The sequence below is a fragment of the Hemiscyllium ocellatum genome, chromosome 11, assembly GCF_020745735.1.
Source record: "Hemiscyllium ocellatum isolate sHemOce1 chromosome 11, sHemOce1.pat.X.cur, whole genome shotgun sequence".
NCBI lineage: Eukaryota > Metazoa > Chordata > Chondrichthyes > Orectolobiformes > Hemiscylliidae > Hemiscyllium > Hemiscyllium ocellatum.
In genome coordinates, this window is record NC_083411.1 from 46,487,852 (window position 1) to 46,510,825 (window position 22,974).

Below are 22,974 nucleotides of genomic sequence, written 5' to 3' on the forward strand. Positions count from 1 at the left end.
CTGTAGCTACAACACTGGAAAAAACTAAAGCAGGTTTGTTTTGTATTTCTGACATTAGTAAACGGTACTGAGTAGGGCTTCAGGGACAAATCAATATTCAACTTTTTAGCACAGTTATGTCTCCAGCATAAAAGAAGGATATTAATAATCAATCTGGTTTCACTTTGAAAATCTTTTCCCCAGTCCTGAAGTTCTGTAGTTACAGTCTCCTTGCCCCTCTCTAGCCCCTGATCACAGCTCTCTCTTCCCTCTGTTCAAAGTCTGGCTGACTGTGCGTTTGCCAACACCTTTTCATTTTCTTTGACTTTTTATGGGATGTGGGCAACCCTTTGTTGCTTAGCTCTTTATTTCTCCTGAGCTGAGCCTTTTCAGAGCGAAGTTCAGAGTCAACCACTTTGTTGTGGATCTGGATTCATGTATCGGCCAGACTAGGAAAGGACAGTAGATTTTCTTCCCTGTAGGACTTCTAGCTTGCAAACAGGTTGAAACAGAAATGTTCAGGCTGCTAGTTGATATGCTGGATCTTCCTCCTTCATTCCAGTACCTCACTGCCACTCTCTTCACCAGCCAAAGCTTCATCACAACCTAGTCCTTGGACAAACAATTCATTCTATCCTGCTCTTTTACTGGACTAACAAGAAGAATTGTTCAACATTAGTGTTAATGGAAACTGCTAACATGGCATTTGCTTAGATTAGATTCCCTACAGTGTGGAAACAGGCCCTTCAGCCCAACCAGTCCACACCGACCCTCTGAAGAGTAACCCACCCCAACCCATTGACTAATGCAAATAAAACTATGAGCAATTTAGCATGGCCAATTCACCTTTTTGGACTGTGGGAGGAAACCAGAGCACCCAAAGGAAACCCACGCAGACACAGGGAGGATGTGCAAACTCCACACGGACAGGTGCCTGAGGCTGGAATCAAATGTAGGACCCTGGTGCTGTGAGGCTCCATGCCCTCCAATCGAAGTGCAAGTGCATTGCCAGTTTTAGAAATCATTGTTATGCACAGAATTCAAAGGCGTGCACAAAAGAAAAATTACTGGGTGTATCACCTGTGTCGCAGGAGAGAATAAGCTTTGGTGGAGGTGGGTACAATCTCAGAAATAAAACAAGTATGAGATGATAAGATGGAGGCAAGCATGCTAGTGAAATGGAGAAGGCCATTGATCTTCTTCCTGCATTGCTGGTATTCCTCCACATGGCTGACAGTGCTGTATTACAAATAGTTTCTCCATCTCCTGATGCTGCCCGACTTTCGGAGTCCATCTGCTTTACGACAAGTAGCTGGCATGGACCGGCATCATGGCTTCCACGGTTGCTTCCACTGAAGAACTTCTGCCCCACCCTGTCTTGCAGGAGTCTGGGTCTCTGCCTGCAAATGGGTTGTTGATTTCTCCCTGGCTGCCATGTCAGGGACAAATGTCAGGAACCAGGAAGGACAGTTCCACACTAAGAGATTATCCTAGTGCACAGTTGGCTTTTAAAGTGGGCCCAGACCCAAGGGATGCCCATGACTTTCAGGATATTTGCTGAGTGCCATGTTGCTCTGGGAGTGTCATGTGGTCAGATAGCAGACGTGAGGGATGTCATGGGGCACAGTAGGTAGTTAAGGCGAGGGGTTTGGTAAGGTATGGTGAGAATCCACTTCACATTGGAGTCCCTCCAGCAAACTTGGAGTGTCTCAGGCTTAGCCAAAAAAAAAGATACAGCTAATAATAACACTGGTAAGTACCAGAAGCTTGCATACTCGAAGCTTAGTTTTTTGTGGAGCAAGTTTTGCTGTGTCTCTCCAACTCAACCAAAACACTGGCATTCAACTTTCGAACTTCCTGGTCAATCGCAGATTGTAATTGAGGTCATTACCTTCCTTGATGGAAGAGGCTCTGTTTAAAGTGGCCCAGTAGGGGTCAGAATGGGCAATGGGCTGACTTGGGTTCCAGAGGATTCGAAATGGACATTGAAGCATTCTGTATATCCCCTCCTGAACAGCCAACACACTCATCCCGTGTTTGCACCATCTCACAGCCATCCTTCACCATTCCATTCTTCCTATTTATTCACTTCTTACTTTTTACCTTCTGTCATTGTCGGAGAGAGATGCTGAACTCCAGGAAGAAGCAAGGAACTGAGGATGTTATTCTAATGATACTGACCCACCGGGTCCACTATACTGGACCAACCCAAGAGAGGGCTTGGTAAATATTGCAGGAGGCTTTTGATGTCAACAAACATGACCTTTTAGTTAAACGTGATATCTAACTACGGATCGAGACTTCACCTCTCTCATAAGACTGTTAGAGAGAGAGAGGATTACCTTCCAGCAGTCATAGAGTCATAGTGATATACAGCATGGAAATAGACCCTTCGGTCCAACCTGTCCATGCCGACTAGATATCCCAACCCAATCTAGTCCCACCTGCCAGCATCTGGCCCATATCCCTCCAAACCCTTCCTATTCATATACCCATCCAAATGCCTCTTAAATGGTGCAATTGTACCAGCTTCCAACACATCCTCTGGCAGCTCATTCCATATACGTACCACCCTCTGCGTGAAAAAGTTGCCCCTTCGGTCTCTTTTATATCTTTCCCCTCTCACCCTAAACCTATGCCCTTTAGTTCTAGACTCGCCCACCCCGGGGAAAAGACTTTGCCTATTTATCCTATCCTTGCCCCTCATAATTTTGTAAACCTCTATAAGGTCACCCCTCAGCCTCCGATGCTCCAGGGAAAATAGCCCCACCCTGTTCAGCCTCTCCCTGTAGTTCAGATCCTCCAACTCTGGCAACATCCTTGTAAATCTTTTCTGAATCCTTTCAAGTTTCACAACAACTTTCCAATAGGAAGGAGACCAGAATTGCATGCAATATTCCAACAGTAGCCTAACCAATGTCCTGTACAGCCGTAACATGACCTCCCAACTCCTGTACACAATACTCTGACCAATAAAGGAAAGCATACCAAACACCTTCTTCACTATCCTATCTATCTGCGACTCCACTTTCAAAGAGCTATGAATCTGCACTCCAAGGTCTCTTTGTTCAGCAACACTCCCTAGGACCTTACCATTAAGTGTATAAGTCCTGCTCAGATTTGCTTTCCCAAAATGCAGTACCTCGCATTTATCTGAATTAAACTCCATCTGCCACTTCTCTGCCCATTGGCCTATCAAGTCCAGATCCTGTTGTAATCTGAGGTAACCCTCTTCGCTGTCCACTACACCTCCAATTTTGGTGTCATCTGCAAACTTACTAACTGTACCTCTTTTGCTCGCATCCAAATAATTTATGTAAATGACAAAAAGTAGAGGGCCCAGCACCGATCCTTGTGGCACTCCACTGGTCACAGGCCTCCATTCTGAAAAACAACCCTCCACCACCACCCTCTGCCTTCTACCTTTGAGCCAGTTCTGTATCCAAATGGCTAGTTCTCCCTGTATTCTGGGATGATCTAACCTTACTAATCAGCCTCCCATGGGGAACCTTGTCGAACGCCTTACTGAAGTCCAAAAAAATCACATTTACTACTCTTCCCTCATCAATCTTCTTTGTTACTTCTTCAAAAAACTCAATCAAGTTTGTGAGACATGATTTTCCACACACAAAGCTATGTTGACTATCCCAAATCAGTCCTTGCCTTTCCAAATACACGTACATACTGTCCCGCAGGATTCCCTCCAACAACTTGTCCACCACCGAGGTCAGACTCACCGGTCTATAATTCCTTGGCTTGTCTTTACCACCCTTCTTAAACAGTGATATCACGTTTGCCAACCTCCAGTCTTCCGGCACCTCACCTGTGGCTATCGATGATACAAATATCTCAGCAAGTGGCCCAGCAATCACTTCTCTAGCTTTCCACAGAGTTCAGTCATGATCTCTGATGTCACTTCCCCATGGTATGGACTTTCATATTTATATCTTCTCATTAACTCTTACACCACACTGGAGAGGATGCAGGAGCCGTGGAGATTGACAGAACATCTTCAATGGAGATGGAGAAATGGGCACCTCCTTCAGGAGACACAATTCACTATCATCCTCCCACAAGGTATGTAAGAAATACTGTGCTGGCACTATCACTGAAAAGTGAATATTTCCACAATGGCATTACTTTTCATCCTTTCCCCTCATCATTTCAATGGGTTTCGTGTCTTGCAGATCCATAACGTGGCACCTCAGAGTGGAACATGCTGTATATAGAAAAGGGTATTTCTATTGCACTTCCTGCAATTTCTAGTTTGAGTTGATTTGTCCTTGAGCTGTATGCCTGACATGGCAAGTATACTGTAACTATTAACACTACTGCAATCGTACTATGTGGAACATGATGTATGGTGTGACAATGTTGTTACTTTAAGAGGTTATTTTGTCCCTCAGAGGGAGTCACATGATTTCAGTGCACTCCTGACCAATGTAGATATGCACACGTGGTGGGTGCTGTTCTAGAGAACCTGAGGTGAGATTACTTTGAAGATCACACACAAACATATGCCAGATATAGGGACAGAAGTCTGTCCTAAGTTGCAGACACCTCAATTTCTGAACAGCTGAATGCTGACAAAAAGCACCTCAGTATTACAGTTGGCACCTGAGAGGACGTGGATTGATTTTATTGTGAACTGGGTAGATCAAAGTATTACCCACACCAGGTCACCAGCTATTTTCAGTCAGGTGGAGCCTTTCTGTGGTCAATATAGATGCCAGGCCCTGAGGGTCATCCACAAACCCGGCTATTCTGGAGCAGCAATAGAAATGGTGTAAGGTTCTCAAAGTATTTCTTGGGCTAGTGCACACCCTGGAGGAGAGATCGAAGGAGCCCACCATGATCATGAGTGCCGTGAACTCTCAGCTCTCGACCTCTTTGGGAAACTCAGTCACCAATCTGGGTCCGTAAAACACAGAAGTGTGGGGGATCATGTCGGATTTCTCACAGGTCAGTATTTTGGGACTATTTAATCACCTCCCTTCCAGAACCACCTCACCCCAAACTTGTTGACCATTAATCCCTCTGCCACTAATAGAGACAAAAAACTGTAGATGCTGGAATCTAAGGTAAACAAGCAGGAGGCTGTAAGAACACAGCAAGCCAGGCAACATCAGGTGGTGGAGAAATGGTGTAAGCTTCTTCAGAATGGGGGGTGGGTATAAGGGGGGCTGCAGATAAAGTGCCTGGTGGGGACAGGGTAGTGAAGTGGGGATAGGTGAAGACAGGCAGAAGGTATGACCTGGTTGGTCAATGGGAGAAATGAATCCAGTTGGTGGCTGGAAGGAAGGGTTGATGAAAGGAATGGGAGTGGAAGGGGTTGGGAAGTGGAGTCAGGGAAGGGGAGGGAGGTTATTTGAAATTGGAGAACTCAATGTTGAGTCCTCCGGGCTGTAGGTTGTCCAGGTGGAAGATGAGGTGTTGTTGTCCCAACCTCCTACTTGTTCGAGTCAGACCACAAATGGGAGGCACAACACCTCATCTTCCGCCTGGGCAGCCTACAGCCCGGAAGACTCAACATTGTGCTCCACCCAGCCCTCCCCGTCCCTTCCATTTCTCTCATTGACCCTTCCTTCCAGGCACCAATTGGATTCATTCCTCCCATTGACCACCAGGTTATACCCTCTACCTTTCTTCACCTACTTCCACCTCACCACCTTGCTCCCTCCATCCCCTTTACCTGCAACTCCATCTACACCCACTGATAGATAGTGGCAGTAGTGTGTACCAACCACAAGATGTATTACAGTAAGTCTCCAAGATACCTTTGACAGCAGCTTCCAAACCCATGACCTCTCTCATCTAGAAGGACAAGAGCAGCAGCTATTCAAAGTTTGTGCGAAGATTTGTAGCTCGGCTGCTTGTTGTAGTGGTTCTGTTCGCCGAGCTGGAGGTTTTTGTTGCAAACGTTTCGTCCCCTGGCTAGGAGACATCATCAGTGCTCTGGAGCCTCCTGCGAAGCACTTCTTTGATGTTTCTTCCGTGGTCTGTCCTTGCCGCTTCCGGGTGTCAGTTTCAGCTGTCCGCTGTAGTGGTTGGTATACTGGGTCCAGGTCGATGTGTTTGTTGATGGAGTTTGTGGATGAAACACGGAAATAGAAAAAACACACCGGATCATCAACGCCACACTCACAGGAATCCGATTCACGAGAGAAGAAGAAAAGGATAGCCAACTCCCATTCCTAGACGTGATAGTACAGAGAACACCGAACGGAGAATTCACCACAAGGGTACACAGGAAAACAACACACACAGACCAAGTCCTAAACTATGAAAGTAACCACCCCAACACACACAAACGAAGCTGCATCAGGACACTATTCAAAAGAGCTACAAACACTGCAGTACACCAGAACTGCGAAAAGAGGAAGAGGGACACCTATACAAGGTATTCGCCAAAAACGGATACCCGCGCAACTTAATCAACAGATGCCTAAGAGATAGATCACGGAACGAGGACATGCCACAACCAAAAGGACTAGCCACACTACCATACATCAGGAGCGTTTCAGAACTGACAGCCAGACTACTGCGACCCTTAGGACTCATAACGGCACACAAACCAACAGCCACGCTCAGACAACAACTTACCGGAACAAAGGAGCCAATACCCAACATGAGCAAAACTAATGTAGTTTATAAAATACCATGCAAGGACTGCACAAAACACTAAATAGGACAAACAGGAAGACAGCTAACAATCCGCATACATGAACACCAACTAGCCACGAAACGACACGACCAGCTATCCCTAGTAGCCACACACTCAGACAACAAGCAACATGAATTCGACTGGGAAAACACTACTATCATAGGGCAAGCCAGACAGAGAACAGCCAGGGAATTCCTAGAGGCATGGCATTCATCCACAAACTCCATCAACAAACACATCGACCTGGACCCAATATACCAACCACTACAGCGGACAGCTGAAACTGACACCCGGAAGCGGCAAGGACAGACCACTATAAATACCGGAAGAAACATCAAAGAAGCGCTTCGCAGGAGGCTCCAGAGCACTGATGATGTCTCCTAGCCAGGGGACGAAACGTTTGCAACAAAAACTTCCAGCTCGGCGAACAGAACCACTACAGCAGCAGCTATGCTGGAAAAGCATCACCTGCAAGCACCCTCCGAGCTCATGCACCAACCTGACTTGAAATGCATTGTCATTTCTTAAGTTGCACTGGATCAGATTAGATTAGATTAGATTAGACTTACAGTGTGGAAACAGGCCCTTCGGCCCAACAAGTCCACACCGACCCGCCGAAGCGCAACCCACCCATACCCCTACATTTACCCCTTACCTAACACTACGGGCAATTTAGCACGGCCAATTCACCTGACCCGCACATCTTTGGACAGTGGGAGGAAACCGGAGCACCCGGAGGAAACCCACGCAGACACGGGGAGAACGTGCAAACTCCACACAGTCAGTCGCCTGAGCCGGGAATTGAACCCGGGTCTCAGGCGCTGTGAGGCAGCAGTGCTAACCACTGTGCCACCGTGCCGCCCAACATCTTTCCCGAACACCACTGTGGCTGTACCTGTACCCCAAAGACTGCAGTGGTTCGAGAAGGCAATCCACCACTTCTTAAGGGATAATTAGGGAAAACTTCACAAAGGCCAGGTCAGCCAGCAACACTCAGATTTCATGAATGAGTACATTTTTTAAAAAAACCACACGTTAAAAATCTGCTATGACTCACGTTGGCATCAGAGGTACATAGATGATCAGGAATATTACACTTTGTTAAGTCTATCACTAAACTTAAACTCATGTTACCGACGTATCTTTAATATGTGGCTGATTAATCTTGATCAGATGTGACACTTTAGGTAATGATACAAGAACTGGAAAACTCCTCATGAAGATTCAACGTATACCTCACAATCAACATTCTGCTCAGCTATAAGTCATTCCAGCACAAAGGAAACCAAACATATCGCATTTGTATGGTGGTCCAGTTTTCTTCAAAACTTTAGCACAGGGGATTCTTGCTGGATAGAGTTAAACCTTGCATATTCTTTGCAGTTAAACATCACTAGAGAGTTAATTCATCAGAGCTTTGAAAGGTTATCAATTTAACATGATAGTTATCAGCTTTTGAGAGCTTTTCCTAAATGCAATCTCCTTGCCCTTTGATAAGTTACCAGGTATTTCGAGATATGGGTGGCATGGTGGCACAGTGGTTAGCACTGCTGCCTCACAGCGCTAGAGACCTGGGCTCAATTCCTGCCTCAGGCAACTGTCTGTGTGGAGTTTGCACATTCTTTCTGTGTGGGTTTCCTCCGGGTGCTCCAGTTTCCTCCCACAATCTGGAAAAAAACGTGCAGGTTAGGTGAATTGGCCATGCTAAATTGCCTGTAGTGTTAGGTGAGGGGGTAAATGTAGAGGAATGGTATTGAGTGGGTTGCTTTTCGGAGGGTCGGTGTGGACTTGTTGGGCCGAAGGCCCTGTTTCCATGCTGTAAGTGATCTAATCTAATCATATTTTGCTTTGATGAATTTTCACACGAGTGGTTTCTGGTCATGTTGTAATCAAAGCATATTTGCAACACGTAATCTAAATTATTAACTAACTTAAATTAATGCATGTAAGTTCCCTGCCCTTCGGTACTGTTCACTTGGCTTTCAATTCTGCTGCAATCAACAACATCCTCAAAAAGCTCACCTGTTAGCCCTCTGTTCTTACAAATGACCAACCTCATTTTCAACCTTCCGCTCCTCCATAAGATCCTTAAAGCTATTGTCACCCTCAAAATTCATGTCCACTTTTCCTGCAACCCATATTTCAAGCCCCCAAGCAGATTTCCAAACCTACCACTGAAAATAAAAATGTTAAAAGTGCATAGTACTTGTCTTTCTTAAACTCTGCTGTCTTTGACCACACCATTCACCTTGAACACTTCTCCAGTTCAGTGAGACAGCCCTTTCTCATTTCCCGCTCTGCCTTTGCATTCTACCTGATTATATTTGGAAGCCCCCAAAATTTTGTCTTTCGCTCCCTCCTATTTTCCATCTGTAGTGTCCCTCAGGTAAAAATCATCCAAAACTATTTCATGGTCCGTATATACCAGTAACTCCTAATTCTAGCTTACCACATTGGCCCTCCATATCTGAGGATTAAGAAAAGGCTTGGCCAACATCAGTTCTGGATGAATACGAGTTTCCTGAAATTGAACATTGGAACCATTACCTGGCAAGCCAACTGCCCATCACTGCCACTCACCATTGTCTTCACTCATTCACTCCCTCAAGCTGTGCTGAACTTTACATAAACTCAGCTGTCTATCTGATTCCAAGCTAGCTTCCTCTACTCAATCACAAAGACCATCTACTTACAAACCCAAATTTTGCCTATAGCCCCCCTTGCCTCAAATTACCTGGGACTGAACCTCCCCCCGCACCCCCATCCATACCTTTATGAAACCACTGAGGCAAAACGTCTTCTGGATTCCATCTCAGCTCTCACTTTACATAAAAATTATCTCAATCAACCCACCAACCAACCCTGTTTCCCTGCACACTGACATTGTGAATTTATGTTTTGTTCATAGCCTAGCTAGCTCACCTTCTTGATGAAGGGCTTATGCTCGAAACATTGATTCTTCTGCTCATTGGATGCTGCCTGACCAGCTGTGCTTTTCCAGCACCACATTTTTTGACCCTGTCCAGCTGGCATAGCCTAGCCTAGTTTTGATTTAGGCCTCTGTAAACTCTAATGGACCCAGGAAATAAAAATAATTTTCCACCTCTTGCCACATTGACCCTTCGTTTCCTGAGGAATAAGAGATAGCTTGGCCACCATCAATGCTAGGTAAATAGGAATTTCCTGAAATTCCACACTGGAACCATTATCTTGACAAGCAATACTCCCACTCTATTCTCCCTCTTCCCTAAGTCCTTCATCCAATCACTGGCTACAATGTTTTAACTGTCCAGCATCTAGTTCTGAAATCCCATCTCTAGTCCTCATTGTTTTTGTTTTTTTTCCCTATGTGCTGCATTAATAAACATCTCTCATTAATTTTTAGCCAGGTCCCCCACTGAAAATGTCTCCCTCCTTAATTTGATGTCGTCGTGACCTTGTTGATCTGGAAGGATGGTGGTGTAGTCACGAGATTGATAATTCCACCCTCCGGGCTAAAGCACTGTGCAAGCAACTTCAAAGCCCACCACTGCAACTTGTGAAGTCTTAATTCAATCCACAATTCTGAAACTAGAACCTAATCTCAGTGTCAGCAACCTCAAAATTATTATTGATTGTCCTAGAAACAAATCTTGGTTCACTAAGATCCTTAAAGGAATGAAATCTGCCGTCCTAACCTGGCCTGGCCTATGTGTGATTCAAAACCCACCTCAGTGGGTTGAGTCTTAACTATCCTTTGAAATGACTCAGAAAGCCACTCCCAATTAGGGAAATCCTGACTTTGCCAATGACAGCAACATTCCATGAAAGAATAAAATGTAAAAGACCATTGGAAAGTTTCCTTTCATTAGGGCCATTAAATAAATGCATATTTTTACTATTTTAATACTGTACCTCATTACTTCCCTGGTTCATTCTAACGTGTTTTTGCAGTGAATGGAATAATGCACAGATACAGTTTGACAGAAAAGGAAATTAGCTGACAAGCAAGCAAACAAAAGAAGTACTTGTAAGCCCCTCATAAGCTGACAACAATCCTACAATGCCCGTCATGTCTAATTGAGATCCAGAGAACTGACATATTCATGCTTCACAGAGAACAATGGAAAATTTCCAGAAGGCACAATGAAGGGAATTGGATGGGAGATTTAGGGAGAGGGGAGGGATGAAGGTGAGGAATGACATTAATCAGAGGCCTAACTATGACTGGCTGCAGAAAATTACAGCATGGAAAATCCAAACAAGAAATGACACATTCATGTTGAGTTCCTCTGACTAGTAATTGGAACATAAGGAGTTGGAACAGGAGTTGGCCCTACAGTTCTCTGAGCCTGTTCTGTCATTCTGTAAGGTTACAACTGACATCAACTCTTCTTTCCCATCCAATCCCCATATATCCCTTGATTCCAATTGCCTTAGAAACCTAATGATCAAACATTCTTATCAACACTTGCTCCTCAGGATAGAAATTTCCAGAGATTCGTAACTCCCGGAGTGAAAAGATTTCTTTTCATTTCAGTCCTAAGTGATCAATTCTTTCGACCTTGAGAATGTCAAACCCTAATCTTCAGTCTTGAGGAAAATAGCCCCTCAAACCCATCAAGTCTTTTCAGAATATTATAGATTTTAATGAAGCTCATCTTTAAAATGCCAAAAACTGTAGGGCCAATATCTGCCATAGGATAGACTCATCCCAGGAGTTAACGTAAGAAAGCTTTAAATTTGTGTTTCATTCACACAACAATATCACAGAGAACAATCTCAAATCCATCAAGTACTCAACTGTGAAAATGCCTTATTAGTCCAATTTTGACCTGTCAGTCCTCATTAATCATTGGTATTTTGGAAAAATTGAACTTCAAGATAGCTTCCATAATGAATTGACAACTATGCAAAATAAAGAGGACAAATGCTTCAATACGTTGGCAAATTTTGAAACAGTTTTTTATTCTATTTTAGATTTTTCTTGCAGTTTGTTAAAATTACTCACCTCAACGTTTTCTGGAGACACCTGATTGAAGTGTCTGAAATCAAGAGTCTTTTCCATTTCTGTTTAGATGCGGAAAAGGTGTCACTCAGAAAGGAAAATGGATTGGTGCCTTCAACAATCGCCTGCCTTCTCTTACTGGGTCCTTTCCTCAGATGAACGATGCAGAAGTAGGTAGGAAAAAAAATCCAAACCGGAAAAATTAAAACTTCCCTTACTTGGTGTTTGCTGTCTAGGCCGTGACTGCTCTGAGGCAGGAATACACGAGAAAGGGTAAATGGAAGCAAAAGGCAGAACGATTGACAATTACCTCATAGAGGATAAAGAAAGTCACCTTTTGAAGGAGAAATGAATGTAGGGTATAATAGGTTAAAAAATAACAATTCCTCCAATGAACATCAGTGAAATGGAAAGAGTACAGTAGACACAGTTCCTGGGACCTTATGTTGTGGGCCCTGTTTACTATCAGTTGATGGCTGAAAGGGCATCACGGTTGGAGATTAGAATGTTAGTGTTTGAAAATGAGTGTGTTCCAGGGGTTGTTCCACTGTTCTGAGGAGAACTGTATGAAAGAATGAGCTCAGGGCACCCAGCTGCCACTGACCTGACTGACCAAAGAAAAGGAGGTGAAGACCAAATGAACAATCCAGGCAAGAAAAATATTCAGTCAAGGAGAAAATGGCCCAGACAGTCAAACAGCAACTAGATTTGGGGAACAAATCACCAGTATGTGGTATGCACATCCCACGCAGGATTTTTTTTTAAATTAGAAAGATGTGTAGGCCCACTTATAGGCTAGTGGTAGTGTCCCAAGCTCTGTATCAGGTGGCCCAGTTCAAGTCCTACCTGCTTCAGAGGTGTGGAATAAAATATCTGAACAGGTTGATTAGAAAAATAGGCTAATTAAAATAACTAAACTGAAGTGTCTGCTCCATTTTAGGACGAATCAGTTCAGAATTCTTCAGATAAGAATAATCAGGGTGTCTGAGTAATCCATTCAGAAGAAGTGAGTCAATATTAACAGATTTTAAATCAGGATGCTATCTCCCTGTTTTGAAGCTAATTTGGAACAATTTGTTGCCATATAGTTCGTCAACGGTTCAGAAAACACGACTATATGGACCAGTACTTCATCTGGTGGCAAAGACAAGACAGTTCTTCAAAGTTTGGGAGAAGATTTGTAGCTCGGGTGCTCGTTGTTGTGGTTCTGTTCGCCGAGCTGGGAATTTGTGTTGCAGACGTTTCGTCCCCTGCTTGGGAGCACTGAGGATGTCACCTAGACAGGGGACGAAACGTCTGCAACACAAATTCCCAGCTCGGCGAACAGAACCACAACAACAAGAGAGTTCTGATGTAAATTAACATTTGGTGTTCAAAATCACCTCCTCAGTGTCCTGATACAGTTTGCTTGGGTTCTTGCTGTGAGAGATTTACAGCCATAGAGTCATAGAGCACGGAAACAGGCCCCACGGTCCAGCCAGTCCATGCCGACCATAATCCCAAACTAAAAGAGTCCCACCTGCCTGCTCCTGGCCCACACCTTTCCTGTTCATCCACTTATCCAAATGTCTTCTAAATGTTGTAACTGTACTCACAACCTCCACTTCCTCGTTCCACACATGAACCATTCTCTTTGTAAAAAGGCTGCCCTTGTGTCTTTTTTAAACCTTTCTCCTTTCACTTTCAAAATGTACCAGGAGAAAGCGAGGACTGCAGATGCGGAGATCAGAGTCGAGGGTGTGGTGCTGGAAAAGCACAGCATGTCAGGCAGCATCTGAGGAGCAGAGAATTGACGTTTCAGGCATTCCTGCAGTGCTTTTCCAGCACCACACTTTTAAAAATAAACCACCTAGTTTTGAAATCCCTCAGTCTCGGGAAAAGACACCTACCATTCAACTTATCTATATCAGTCATGACTTTGTAAACCTTGATAAGGTCACCTCTCAACCTCCAATGCTCCAGTGAAAAAAGTCCCAGCCTATCCTTATAACTCAAACCCTCCATTTCAGGCAACATCCAGGTAAATCTTTTCTGAACTCTCTGTAGCTTAATAATAGCCTTCCTATAACAAGGGGACTAGAACTGGACAAGTACTCCAGAAGAGGCTTCACCAATGTTCTGTACAACCTCAGTATGAACTCCTCTACTCAAAGGCCTGAGCAATGTAGACAAGCGTGCTAAACACCAAGTACCTTACCTTATTGGGACAGCTCGTTGGTATTGAATAGGAATCAAGAGGTGGGGAGGGGGCAGTGTGGCCTTGGTGAAGATGGTTATTGCTGTTTCTCGTGATACTTTGGATGAGGAAGTGTGTGAGGATCACCAACAGTGGGTGCTCTGCTTCAGAAGGAGCTGTCGATGGACAGCACAGAAGAGAGAAACAGAGGGGCTAAGATGGGATGATAGGTGCCACCACAAACCGTTCTAACAGGCACAGCTCAACTTCCTCGATTGCTCAGCAGTAACCAGGACTTTGCACACCTGATGGCTTTCTAGGTAAATGAAGGTTAACTATGAATTTTGAGAGAATATTTGGAGAGAAACACTCAGAAGGATTGTTAAGGACTGAAACACTACCAGTGTAGTGTAATGCAAATATTTGAAGAGATACATTAAAAATGTGCTCTTCCGGTGTGAATGGGGAGAGCAGCTCCTCTGTGAGATATTCAGCCACCGTTGTAGCAGCTAGATGATTGGCTATAGAGGAGAAAGTGAAGACTGCAGATGCTGGAGATCAGAGCCGAAAATGTGTTGCTGGAAAAGCGCAGCAGGTCAGGCAGCATCCAAGGAGCAGGAGAGTCGACATTTCGGGCATGAGCCCCTGACACTGATACAACAACTGTCAGTGTTCTGCTGGATTTTATATGGTAGAGGGAAGTAAATGATGTTGGTTGGCCAAACCACCACCTTCCTTCCCAATCCAGACCCTGTCCTAATATCACGAGGGTGAGTAAGGTGCCCACTAGCTTGCCCAACCTTTGATTTACCTAGGCCTTTGAGTGACCAGTTATTGTCCATTTACTGGCACCATATCCACCTCTCCTTCTATAATATACTGGTGAGAGTGAGAATGGGAAAGGCTTATCTAAAACAGATTTTTTAATGTGATGAGATGAGCCTTTAAGACAGAGTTGCACAGTCCCATTTCTCTTGGAGAGAGGTATTGCCAACCTGCTGCCAAGGTGTCTGCTCCACAGAGTCAATAGCTCTGTTCTTTTTTTCAAATTAGACAACAGAAGCATGAATGGATAGACCAAGGCTCACACAGACCCAGGGTTTTAGTTTTGCTTTCAGTTGTTGAAGCTGGGCTTTTTGGTGCTAAAGCTGTGATAAATACTGATAGAAAGCTGATAGGAAGCAGAGGGTAATAGTGGAAGGATGCTTGTCGGATGTGGAGGCCTGAGACTAGTGGAGTTGCCTCAGGAGTCGGTGCTGGACCCATTATCTATATCAACAATCTGGATGAGAATGTACAAGGCATGATTAGTGCATTTGCTGATGACACTAAATTAGGCAGTAGTGTGAAAAGTGAGGAAGGTTATCAGAAATTGCAGCAGGATCTTGAACAGAAGTGGATTGAGAAGCAGCAAATGGAGTTTAATGTAGATAAGTGTGAGGTTTTGCATTTTGGAAAGTCAAATAAAGGCAGGAGTTTCATGGTGAACGGTAGGGCCTTAAGGAGTGTAGTGGAACAGATGAACCTTGGAGTTCAGGAGCACGGCTCCCCAAAAGTTCCAGACAAATGCACCAACACCACCATTTTATACACACACAGACACATATACACCTACACCCACACATCCACCCACACACACACACACGTACACCCACACACCCATATACACCCACACATATATACACACACACACATATATACACACACACACCCACACATATACACACACCCACACACACACCCACACACACATACACCCACACACACTCACACACACACATATACACACACACACAAATATTTTGCCTCCCAACCAGACTTCAAAATTTGACTTTCAAACCTCTCAACCTTTTCCCTCAGTTTAGCAATATCCCCTCCAAAAGTCAGGGATTTCCCCAGGCTCCGGTGACCGTGTGTGATCTCAGCTTGGCTTCTTGCAGTCCTGGATGTTCCCACGATTGGCACTCAGAGTGTTTGACAACTCTCGCTGGCAGGAGAGATAACCATAAGCAGTGGAGATTTGTCACCCAAAATGCTTAGGCTGCCCACAGTATACCATCGCTGCTGGCTAGTCTTTTCATTTGGTCAGTTGTTGTCTGACTGATGTTGCTTCGGGGCTGATGGTGAGCAGTATATCCCCATCCAAAATCCAATCCATACCCTCAGTATCCTCTGCACCACGACTGTCAGCATCATAGAGTTAACTTCTACGGGGACTTTCTCACTCAAAATCATACCTTTGACAAGAAAGCAGAATAATTATTATAAGGGTTAACCTTATCCTGGCTTCAGCCATATAGACCACAGTCCTGTTCAGTCTCACTCTATGAAGATTGACTCACAATGTTCCTGCATCGAGAGTGTGGTGCTGGAAAAGTAAGTAGGTCAGGCAGCATCTGAGTCAATGTTTGAATGAAGGGCTCATGCGAAAAATGTCGATTCTCCTGCTCTTCGGATGCTGCCTGACCTGCTGTGCTTTTCCAGCACCACACTCTCGACTCTGATTTCCAACATCTGCAGTAATCACTTTCTTCCACATTGTTCCTGTGTCTTGCTGCTATGCCAGATTGAGCCAGCTGGTGGCAGCATAAACTCACTAATTCAGGAGAGTTACTTAAAAGCTGAAACCCTTGGAGAAATGGAATCGGTGTGCCAGCATTTTTGAGAAAGAAACAGAGTTAACGTTTTTGAAATACAATTGTTAGCTTCTTTTGTTATTATTCTATTTCATCTGCCAAGTTTATTTTTGCACTCTGCAGACATTTGTAGGATCTGTCAGGAGCCATTCAGGTTCAAACAGGCAGGGACAGAGGGAATGGGGCAAAACAGCACTGCAAAGATTGGAACATGCTTGAATATATATTTTCCACTTGTTTATGTTCCAATTGCTTCCCTTTCTCAAGTGGACCAAGGTTATTTGCCTGTATTTATATTATTTCATTGAGTCATGGAAGTGTTAGAGCAATAAAAGGGTCCCTTCGGCCCATCAAACATCCATTCATTCTAATGCCATTTTCCAGCACTTGGTCCCATAGCCTTGTATGCAACAACAACAATCTTGACAGGCCTAAGTGATTAAAATGAACATATAAAGTCAGGAGCCTGTTTAAAGTGTTCAGACTATCCACGAATGAGGATGCCTTGGGTCAATGTCAAAATGTGGCATGTTGAATTTGTCTTGCTTGGTTACTGTTTTAAACCAGAGAATTCCTACAGTGCAGAAAGAGGCCATTCAGCCCATTGACCCAGCTCTGACCCTCTGAAGAGCATCCCACCCAGTGCTAGCCCCCTGACCTATTTTCTATATTTCCTATGGCTAGCCCACTCAACCTGCACACTACAGGATGGCCAACCCACCCTAAGCTGCACATTTTCGGTCTGTAGGAGGAAACTGGAACACCCAATGGAAACCCACAGAGATACAGGGAGAACGTGCAAACTCCACACAGTCACCCAAGGCTGGAATCGAACCTGGGTCCCTGGCACTGTGAGGGTGCAGTGCTAACCACTGAGGCACCTTGCTGCCCATCAACATGAGGATTGTCTGCGATCTTTGGTGTCACAGTGAAGATTTTTGTATCTTCACGGTACGGTGTGAAGATCTGTGCACACCAGCGAAACTATCATGCCTAGGCCACTCCGTTTGACAAAGTGGAAAGCTCCTACTGTCCATCCAGAAGAACAACACTGACATTTGGGAGGAACAATGACAGGCCATGGAATCTTTAATCCATTATCTATGAGCCTGTCCTGCCACCACATTGTCTCATTTGTTTGCTTACGTCTCATCCAGCGTGTCATATTCATACATGTACGTTAATGTTGGCCCACAGTTTGTACTGTGCAATGTTATCCTGATTGCAGTGAATGCTTCAGCTCTTTGGTCTGGTGTGTCCACTGACTGCAAGATTAGAATCTGAAAGCTGTTTTTCGGCCAGTTTCCGGATTGCATTCACATGCTTGCATTTGTAAGGGGGTAATTTTGAGAACATCCTTTATACTGAATATTGACTGAACTTTTTTCATGTGTCGATGCAATTTGTGCAGCATCTTGGGCTTCTCCTGATGATTAAACCTTCAGCACATGTTTGTTCAGTGCCTCTTTGTAGCCCACAGTTTGTATGTGATGGACAATGCTGTACAGTCTTTCTGTCAATGGGTAAGCTGCAGCCCATGCATGACTTGGATGTTTTATTAACAATATTTACTGTTACTATCATTGTTGTGCAGCAAGAGCTTGAACATAGTCTTATCCTGCAACTGTAGCTTTGAATTGTCATCTGTCTTCCAAAAGTGTGTCAATAATGTATCGGTAAGTATTGTCTAAGAGGGATTTTTTGTAATCCCTTAAGAGATGTTGAAGCTGTTATCAATTCAATGAGTCTTCCATACAGTGTTTCTTCACTGAAGTCAATGTTAAACTCAATGTCTTTTTGTCTCCATTTGCCAACAAACTGGTCACTTGGTTGCTGCCAGTCAATGGTTGGCACTGCTGCCTCACAGCGCCAGGGACCCAGGTCTAATTCCACCTTTGGGTGACTAACGGTGTAGTATTTGCATATACTCCCCGTGTCTGTGTGGATTTCCTCCGGGTGCTCCGGTTTCCTCCCACAGTCCAAAGATGTGCAGGTTAGATGGATTGTCCATAGTGTCCAGGGATGTGCAGGCTAGGTGGGTTAGCCATGAGAAATGTGGAGTTATGTGGATAGGTAGATCTGGGTGGGATGCACTTGGAAAGCACAGTGTGGACTTGATGGGTCAAAAGGCCTGCTTCCACACTGTAGGGATTCTGTGAAGATAAATATGAGCCTGTGTGAGCTCCAAGTTTATCCTAGCCTTGAGCTGATCCTCTATGAGCCTAACCATCTTTACCAGATCCCTCCAGTCATTGTTGGAGAAACTTGAGGAATAAACTCCTCTTAGTTCTTTGCTTCCTATAGCAATGAGTTTGGCAGCTGTCCTTTCTTATTCGTCTATTAGTTGGTCAATGAAATGACGCATCATCCTTTTTGTGAATATTTGAACTATACTAAAAGGTCAATAGCAATTCATGTTTAGAGTTTTTCCTCTATTGTGGCTTGGAGGCTAGATACTTGCTGTATCATCAGGTCTGCTGTAAGATTTCAGAATGGTTTCCATGCTGAAAAGCATTGTGTTGCTTTATTGGACAGCTGTGGTTACTGCTTTTTTCTTATCACTATATGAGGTGAGTGCTTGGGCATTGCTGGTTCAGTTGCCTGGACAGCAGGTTTGTAATGCAGATGGATACAAACAGCGTGGGTTCAATTCCTGCACATTATCCTTCCTATAATGTGGTCACCAGAACCGCACAAAATACTCCAGCTGTGGAGTATTTTTCACCAGTGAAAATTAATGTGTAGTATTCAAATTCATCATTATATTCCTACTTTTGTATTCTATACCTCTGTCAACATATTCCATATGACTTATTTACAACGTTATCTTCCTGTACTGTTACCTTTAGGGATCTGTGCATTGCACATCAAGATCTCTCACTTCATCTATCCCTGTCAGTATATTCCTATTTATTGTGTATTCCTTTTGACTGCTTGACCTCTCCAAATGCATTATTTAAATGATCAGAGTTGAACTCCATCTGCCAGTTTCCTGCCCACACTGCCAACCCATCCACACCTATCCACTACACAGCCACACCATCCACTACACATATGTTGAGCTATGTTTTTCAAAAATATATCCACGCCGCTTTCTTCTAACTTCTGGAAGCCTACGATAAATTTAAACAGCTCCCTACTGATTTAGAGTTAGATATTTCCTCACAAAAATTTCCATTACAGTCATGATCAAGTCTTTATTTGTTCCAGCCTGTTAAACCAGGGTTAACTTTCTTGATCCATTTCTCCCTCTCATATTTTTCTCTTTGCACATCTAGTTGCAGCTTCCTCAATGCTCTTCCTTCCTCCTTCTCTGTTATTTTGTTTTGCCTGAAATTCTGGCTCTATACTTTCCAAATTCATCTGTGCCAGTTGATTCTTGTCTTCTTCAAATTCTATTCATCTTTCTATCCTTGCACAATCTTTAACCTACTACCCAGTCATTTCAGAATTTCAAGTCTTCTAGCTTGTGGTCTAGTGTTGAACTTCAAATGCTCCCCCACACTCTGCTGTTAATGGATTGGAAAATCTCTTTAAAGCTCGCAATCCATTGGGCCCTTGTGTTTCAGTGGCAGTGTCCCTACCCCTGGACCAAGAGATCTGGGTTCAAGTCCCACCTACTCCAGAACATTTCTGAACAGGTTGATGAGGAAAGAAAAAAGGTTAAATGTTTTAAAACTCATAATCCATCCCGACTTCCATTTAAATTCACTTACAGATTTGACCTTTATAGCGAGTTTTGAGAAGATTTGTAGCTCAGGTAAAGGTTTTGGATGTAGGCTTGCTCGCTGAGCTGCGAAATTCATTTCCAGACGTTTCCAGACCTAGAAGCATGGCATTCCAACCAGAACTCTATCAACAAAGACATCGAGTTAGACCCCATCTACCACCCCCTGAGAAAAGGAACAGGAAGTGACTTCACCACAGGAAATAACATCACCAACCCAAAGAAACCCAAACATATAAACAGAAAGCAGAAATTCTCAGCATTGCTTTTATGAGGCCCACTGAAGATGCTACCTAGTAAGGTAATGAAATTTCTGGAATTGACCTTTATAATTAACATGTTCAAAAATACAAAATTCCTGACAGTGATAAACCCAGACATGTAACGTCTCATTAAGCAAATCATTGTCTTTATGGGTATAATATTAACTGTGCTTAATTATCTCTTCTAATAAGTAGTTTTTTAAAAGAATTTGAAGTGCACTTCCTGTAAACTTTAACTAAAAGGAGTCCAGGCTGTAAATCAGAAACAGAAACAGAAATTGCTGGAAAAGCTCAGCAGGTCTGCAGTCTCTGTGGAGAGAAATCGTAATTAATGCTTCAGGTCCAGTGATCCTTCTTCAGAACACGTCTGAGGATCTCTAGACTGGAGACGTTAACCTTAATTTCTCTTTACAGATGCTGCTAGACCTGCTGAGCTTTTCCAGCAATTTCTGTTTTTGAATGAGTTTATATAATCTTTTCAACACAAGTCCACAGAAAAAAAAAAGAATGAAAGCACCATAATAGTAGGTGCAGTAGATAAAGGAGAATTGTCAAAAAAAATCATCAATCCTTTACTAATAATGGAGAAGGCCTAAGCTAATGTTTTTCTTTGCTTTATTATCTTGTGGACTATGGGCAGCTTTGGAGATGCCAGCATTTATTTCCCATTGTTAATTTCCCTTCAGTGAGTAGCTTGCTAGACTAATGCAAAAGTAATCAACAGTCAATCACATTCAGAGTCACATATTAGCCAGACAAAATAAGGAAGACAGGCTTCTTCTCAAAAGGTCATGTGTAAACCAGGTGGCTCCTTACAGCAATTGATGGTTGTTTCGTGGTCACTTCTACTTTCAATCCCAAATCATTTTTAATATCTGAACCTAAATTCTATCCATGTCCCCAATACCCCTGGATTACCAGTCCAGTGACATTACCACGACACCACGCTCTCCTCATCCTCTTGTGCTGAAGTGCCGGTTCCTGCTCCTAATTTTATGGTTTTTATCAGTTGCAAGTGAAATCAGGGTTATTAGGAGTAAACTTAAGGATTGCTCGTACAGTAACTCAACAGTCAGCACTCGTTTCAAGCTGGTGAGGAACCTCTCAGAAAAAAACACTCCAAATGGCCTGCTAATCAAAGTGCTAGATTTCTAAACACAACGATGAGAAATTCTTCATAAACAGCCATGAAAGCAATTGGGAGTTGCTCTACAGTGGGCTTCCAGTTGTATCCCCACTGTTTATCATGTGCACTAGCATTTCGATGTACTTGCAGGAGCTGAGATTCTATCCTCTATGAACAAGTTTTCAGTGAGGTGTCTCACGTAAAAACAAGAAGCTTGCATCATGAATGTCTACCAACATTGTACTCAAACATGGATGCCGAGACTTTCTCGGGGCTTGGAGACAGAAACTACAACATCTTTTCGCCGGGCATAGTCCAGTAGGTCCAGGGCAAATGGACACTGGATGCAAGTCAGGCTTCCAATTGGAATGACCCGTGGGAGGGCATTGTGACTGATGTGGTCAGGCCCCATTCCTGCTGGCTGAGCCTGTCGTCATTGTTTTCTCAATTGTGCTGCTTCGAGGCAGCACATCGTTTGGGAATTAGGGAGATCTAGCTGGGTGCTGTCAGGCCTTGGAAAGGACAAATGGAAACATTGGGAGTCAAAGGGATCAGCAGAACAAACAAGCATTGTTGTATACATAGCAGCTTGGAGATGAAACAGTGAAGCCTTTGATGCTCAAGACATGTGTCTTGTTAGATGACTAGTATGTAGACCCGATCTATGTCCTGATTTCAGAACATAGTAAAGGAGAAGACCCTTCAGCCACTCAAACCCATTCCACACCTAACTTGATTGAGACTGATTTGTACCTCAAAATCCATTGACGAGCCTTTAGTCCATAAACTCTTTACACATACCCAAAAATGATTAATTGAGACCAATCTTGGGAGTTTCAATTGTCCCCCAGTCTTACTAACTATCTGGGGATAGCAAGGGATGGCAGGGAGAGAATTTCAGATTTCTACCATCTACTCCACAAAAAAGTAATTCCTTGATTTTACTGGCCTTTGAGGTTTGTGTCCACTTGTTCTTGATTCGCCTACATCAATATGATCAAATCCCTGACTTTGCTAAGGATCTGCTAAATATCAATGGGGTTGATCATCCTCCACCCTGAACCAAGAACCGTTTGTGATAAAGGTGAGGAACAAGCATTGGCAGCATGGATAGAGAATTGGAACCTAAACTGCATCATTAGGCCCCCATCACCTCAATCCATCTCCTCTCGACATCCACCCAGCCACTATCTGAAGAGGGATGGGCCATTCTTTGATGGGCTGGTCAGAGAGAATTGCCCTTATTGCCGATTTTTATCCCGGTACTGGCTGATCCTTTAGGCTCAGACAAGGAATGGCAATGTGTTCGTGGGCCAAGGTATATTTTTAAAATGCAAAGCAGTAGGCCTTGTTCCAGATCGGTCTCTCAATGATTTATGCTCTTCAGAACGTGACATTTCCTGAGCATGATGGGAG

General features: G+C 43.8%; 1 protein-coding gene across 1 annotated transcript in view; it reads right to left on the reverse strand.

The window, feature by feature from the left end:
- The window catches only part of LOC132820328 (sodium- and chloride-dependent neutral and basic amino acid transporter B(0+)-like), an 86,160-nt gene extending 64,190 nt beyond the window's left edge, over positions 1–21,970 (reverse strand). Inside the window, exon 1 of the mRNA XM_060832351.1 lies at positions 21,809–21,970. Coding sequence (XP_060688334.1) covers positions 21,809–21,970 — 162 coding nt within the window. The remainder of the gene's footprint in view (positions 1–21,808) is intronic.
- Between the last annotated feature and the right edge of the window lie 1,004 nt (positions 21,971–22,974).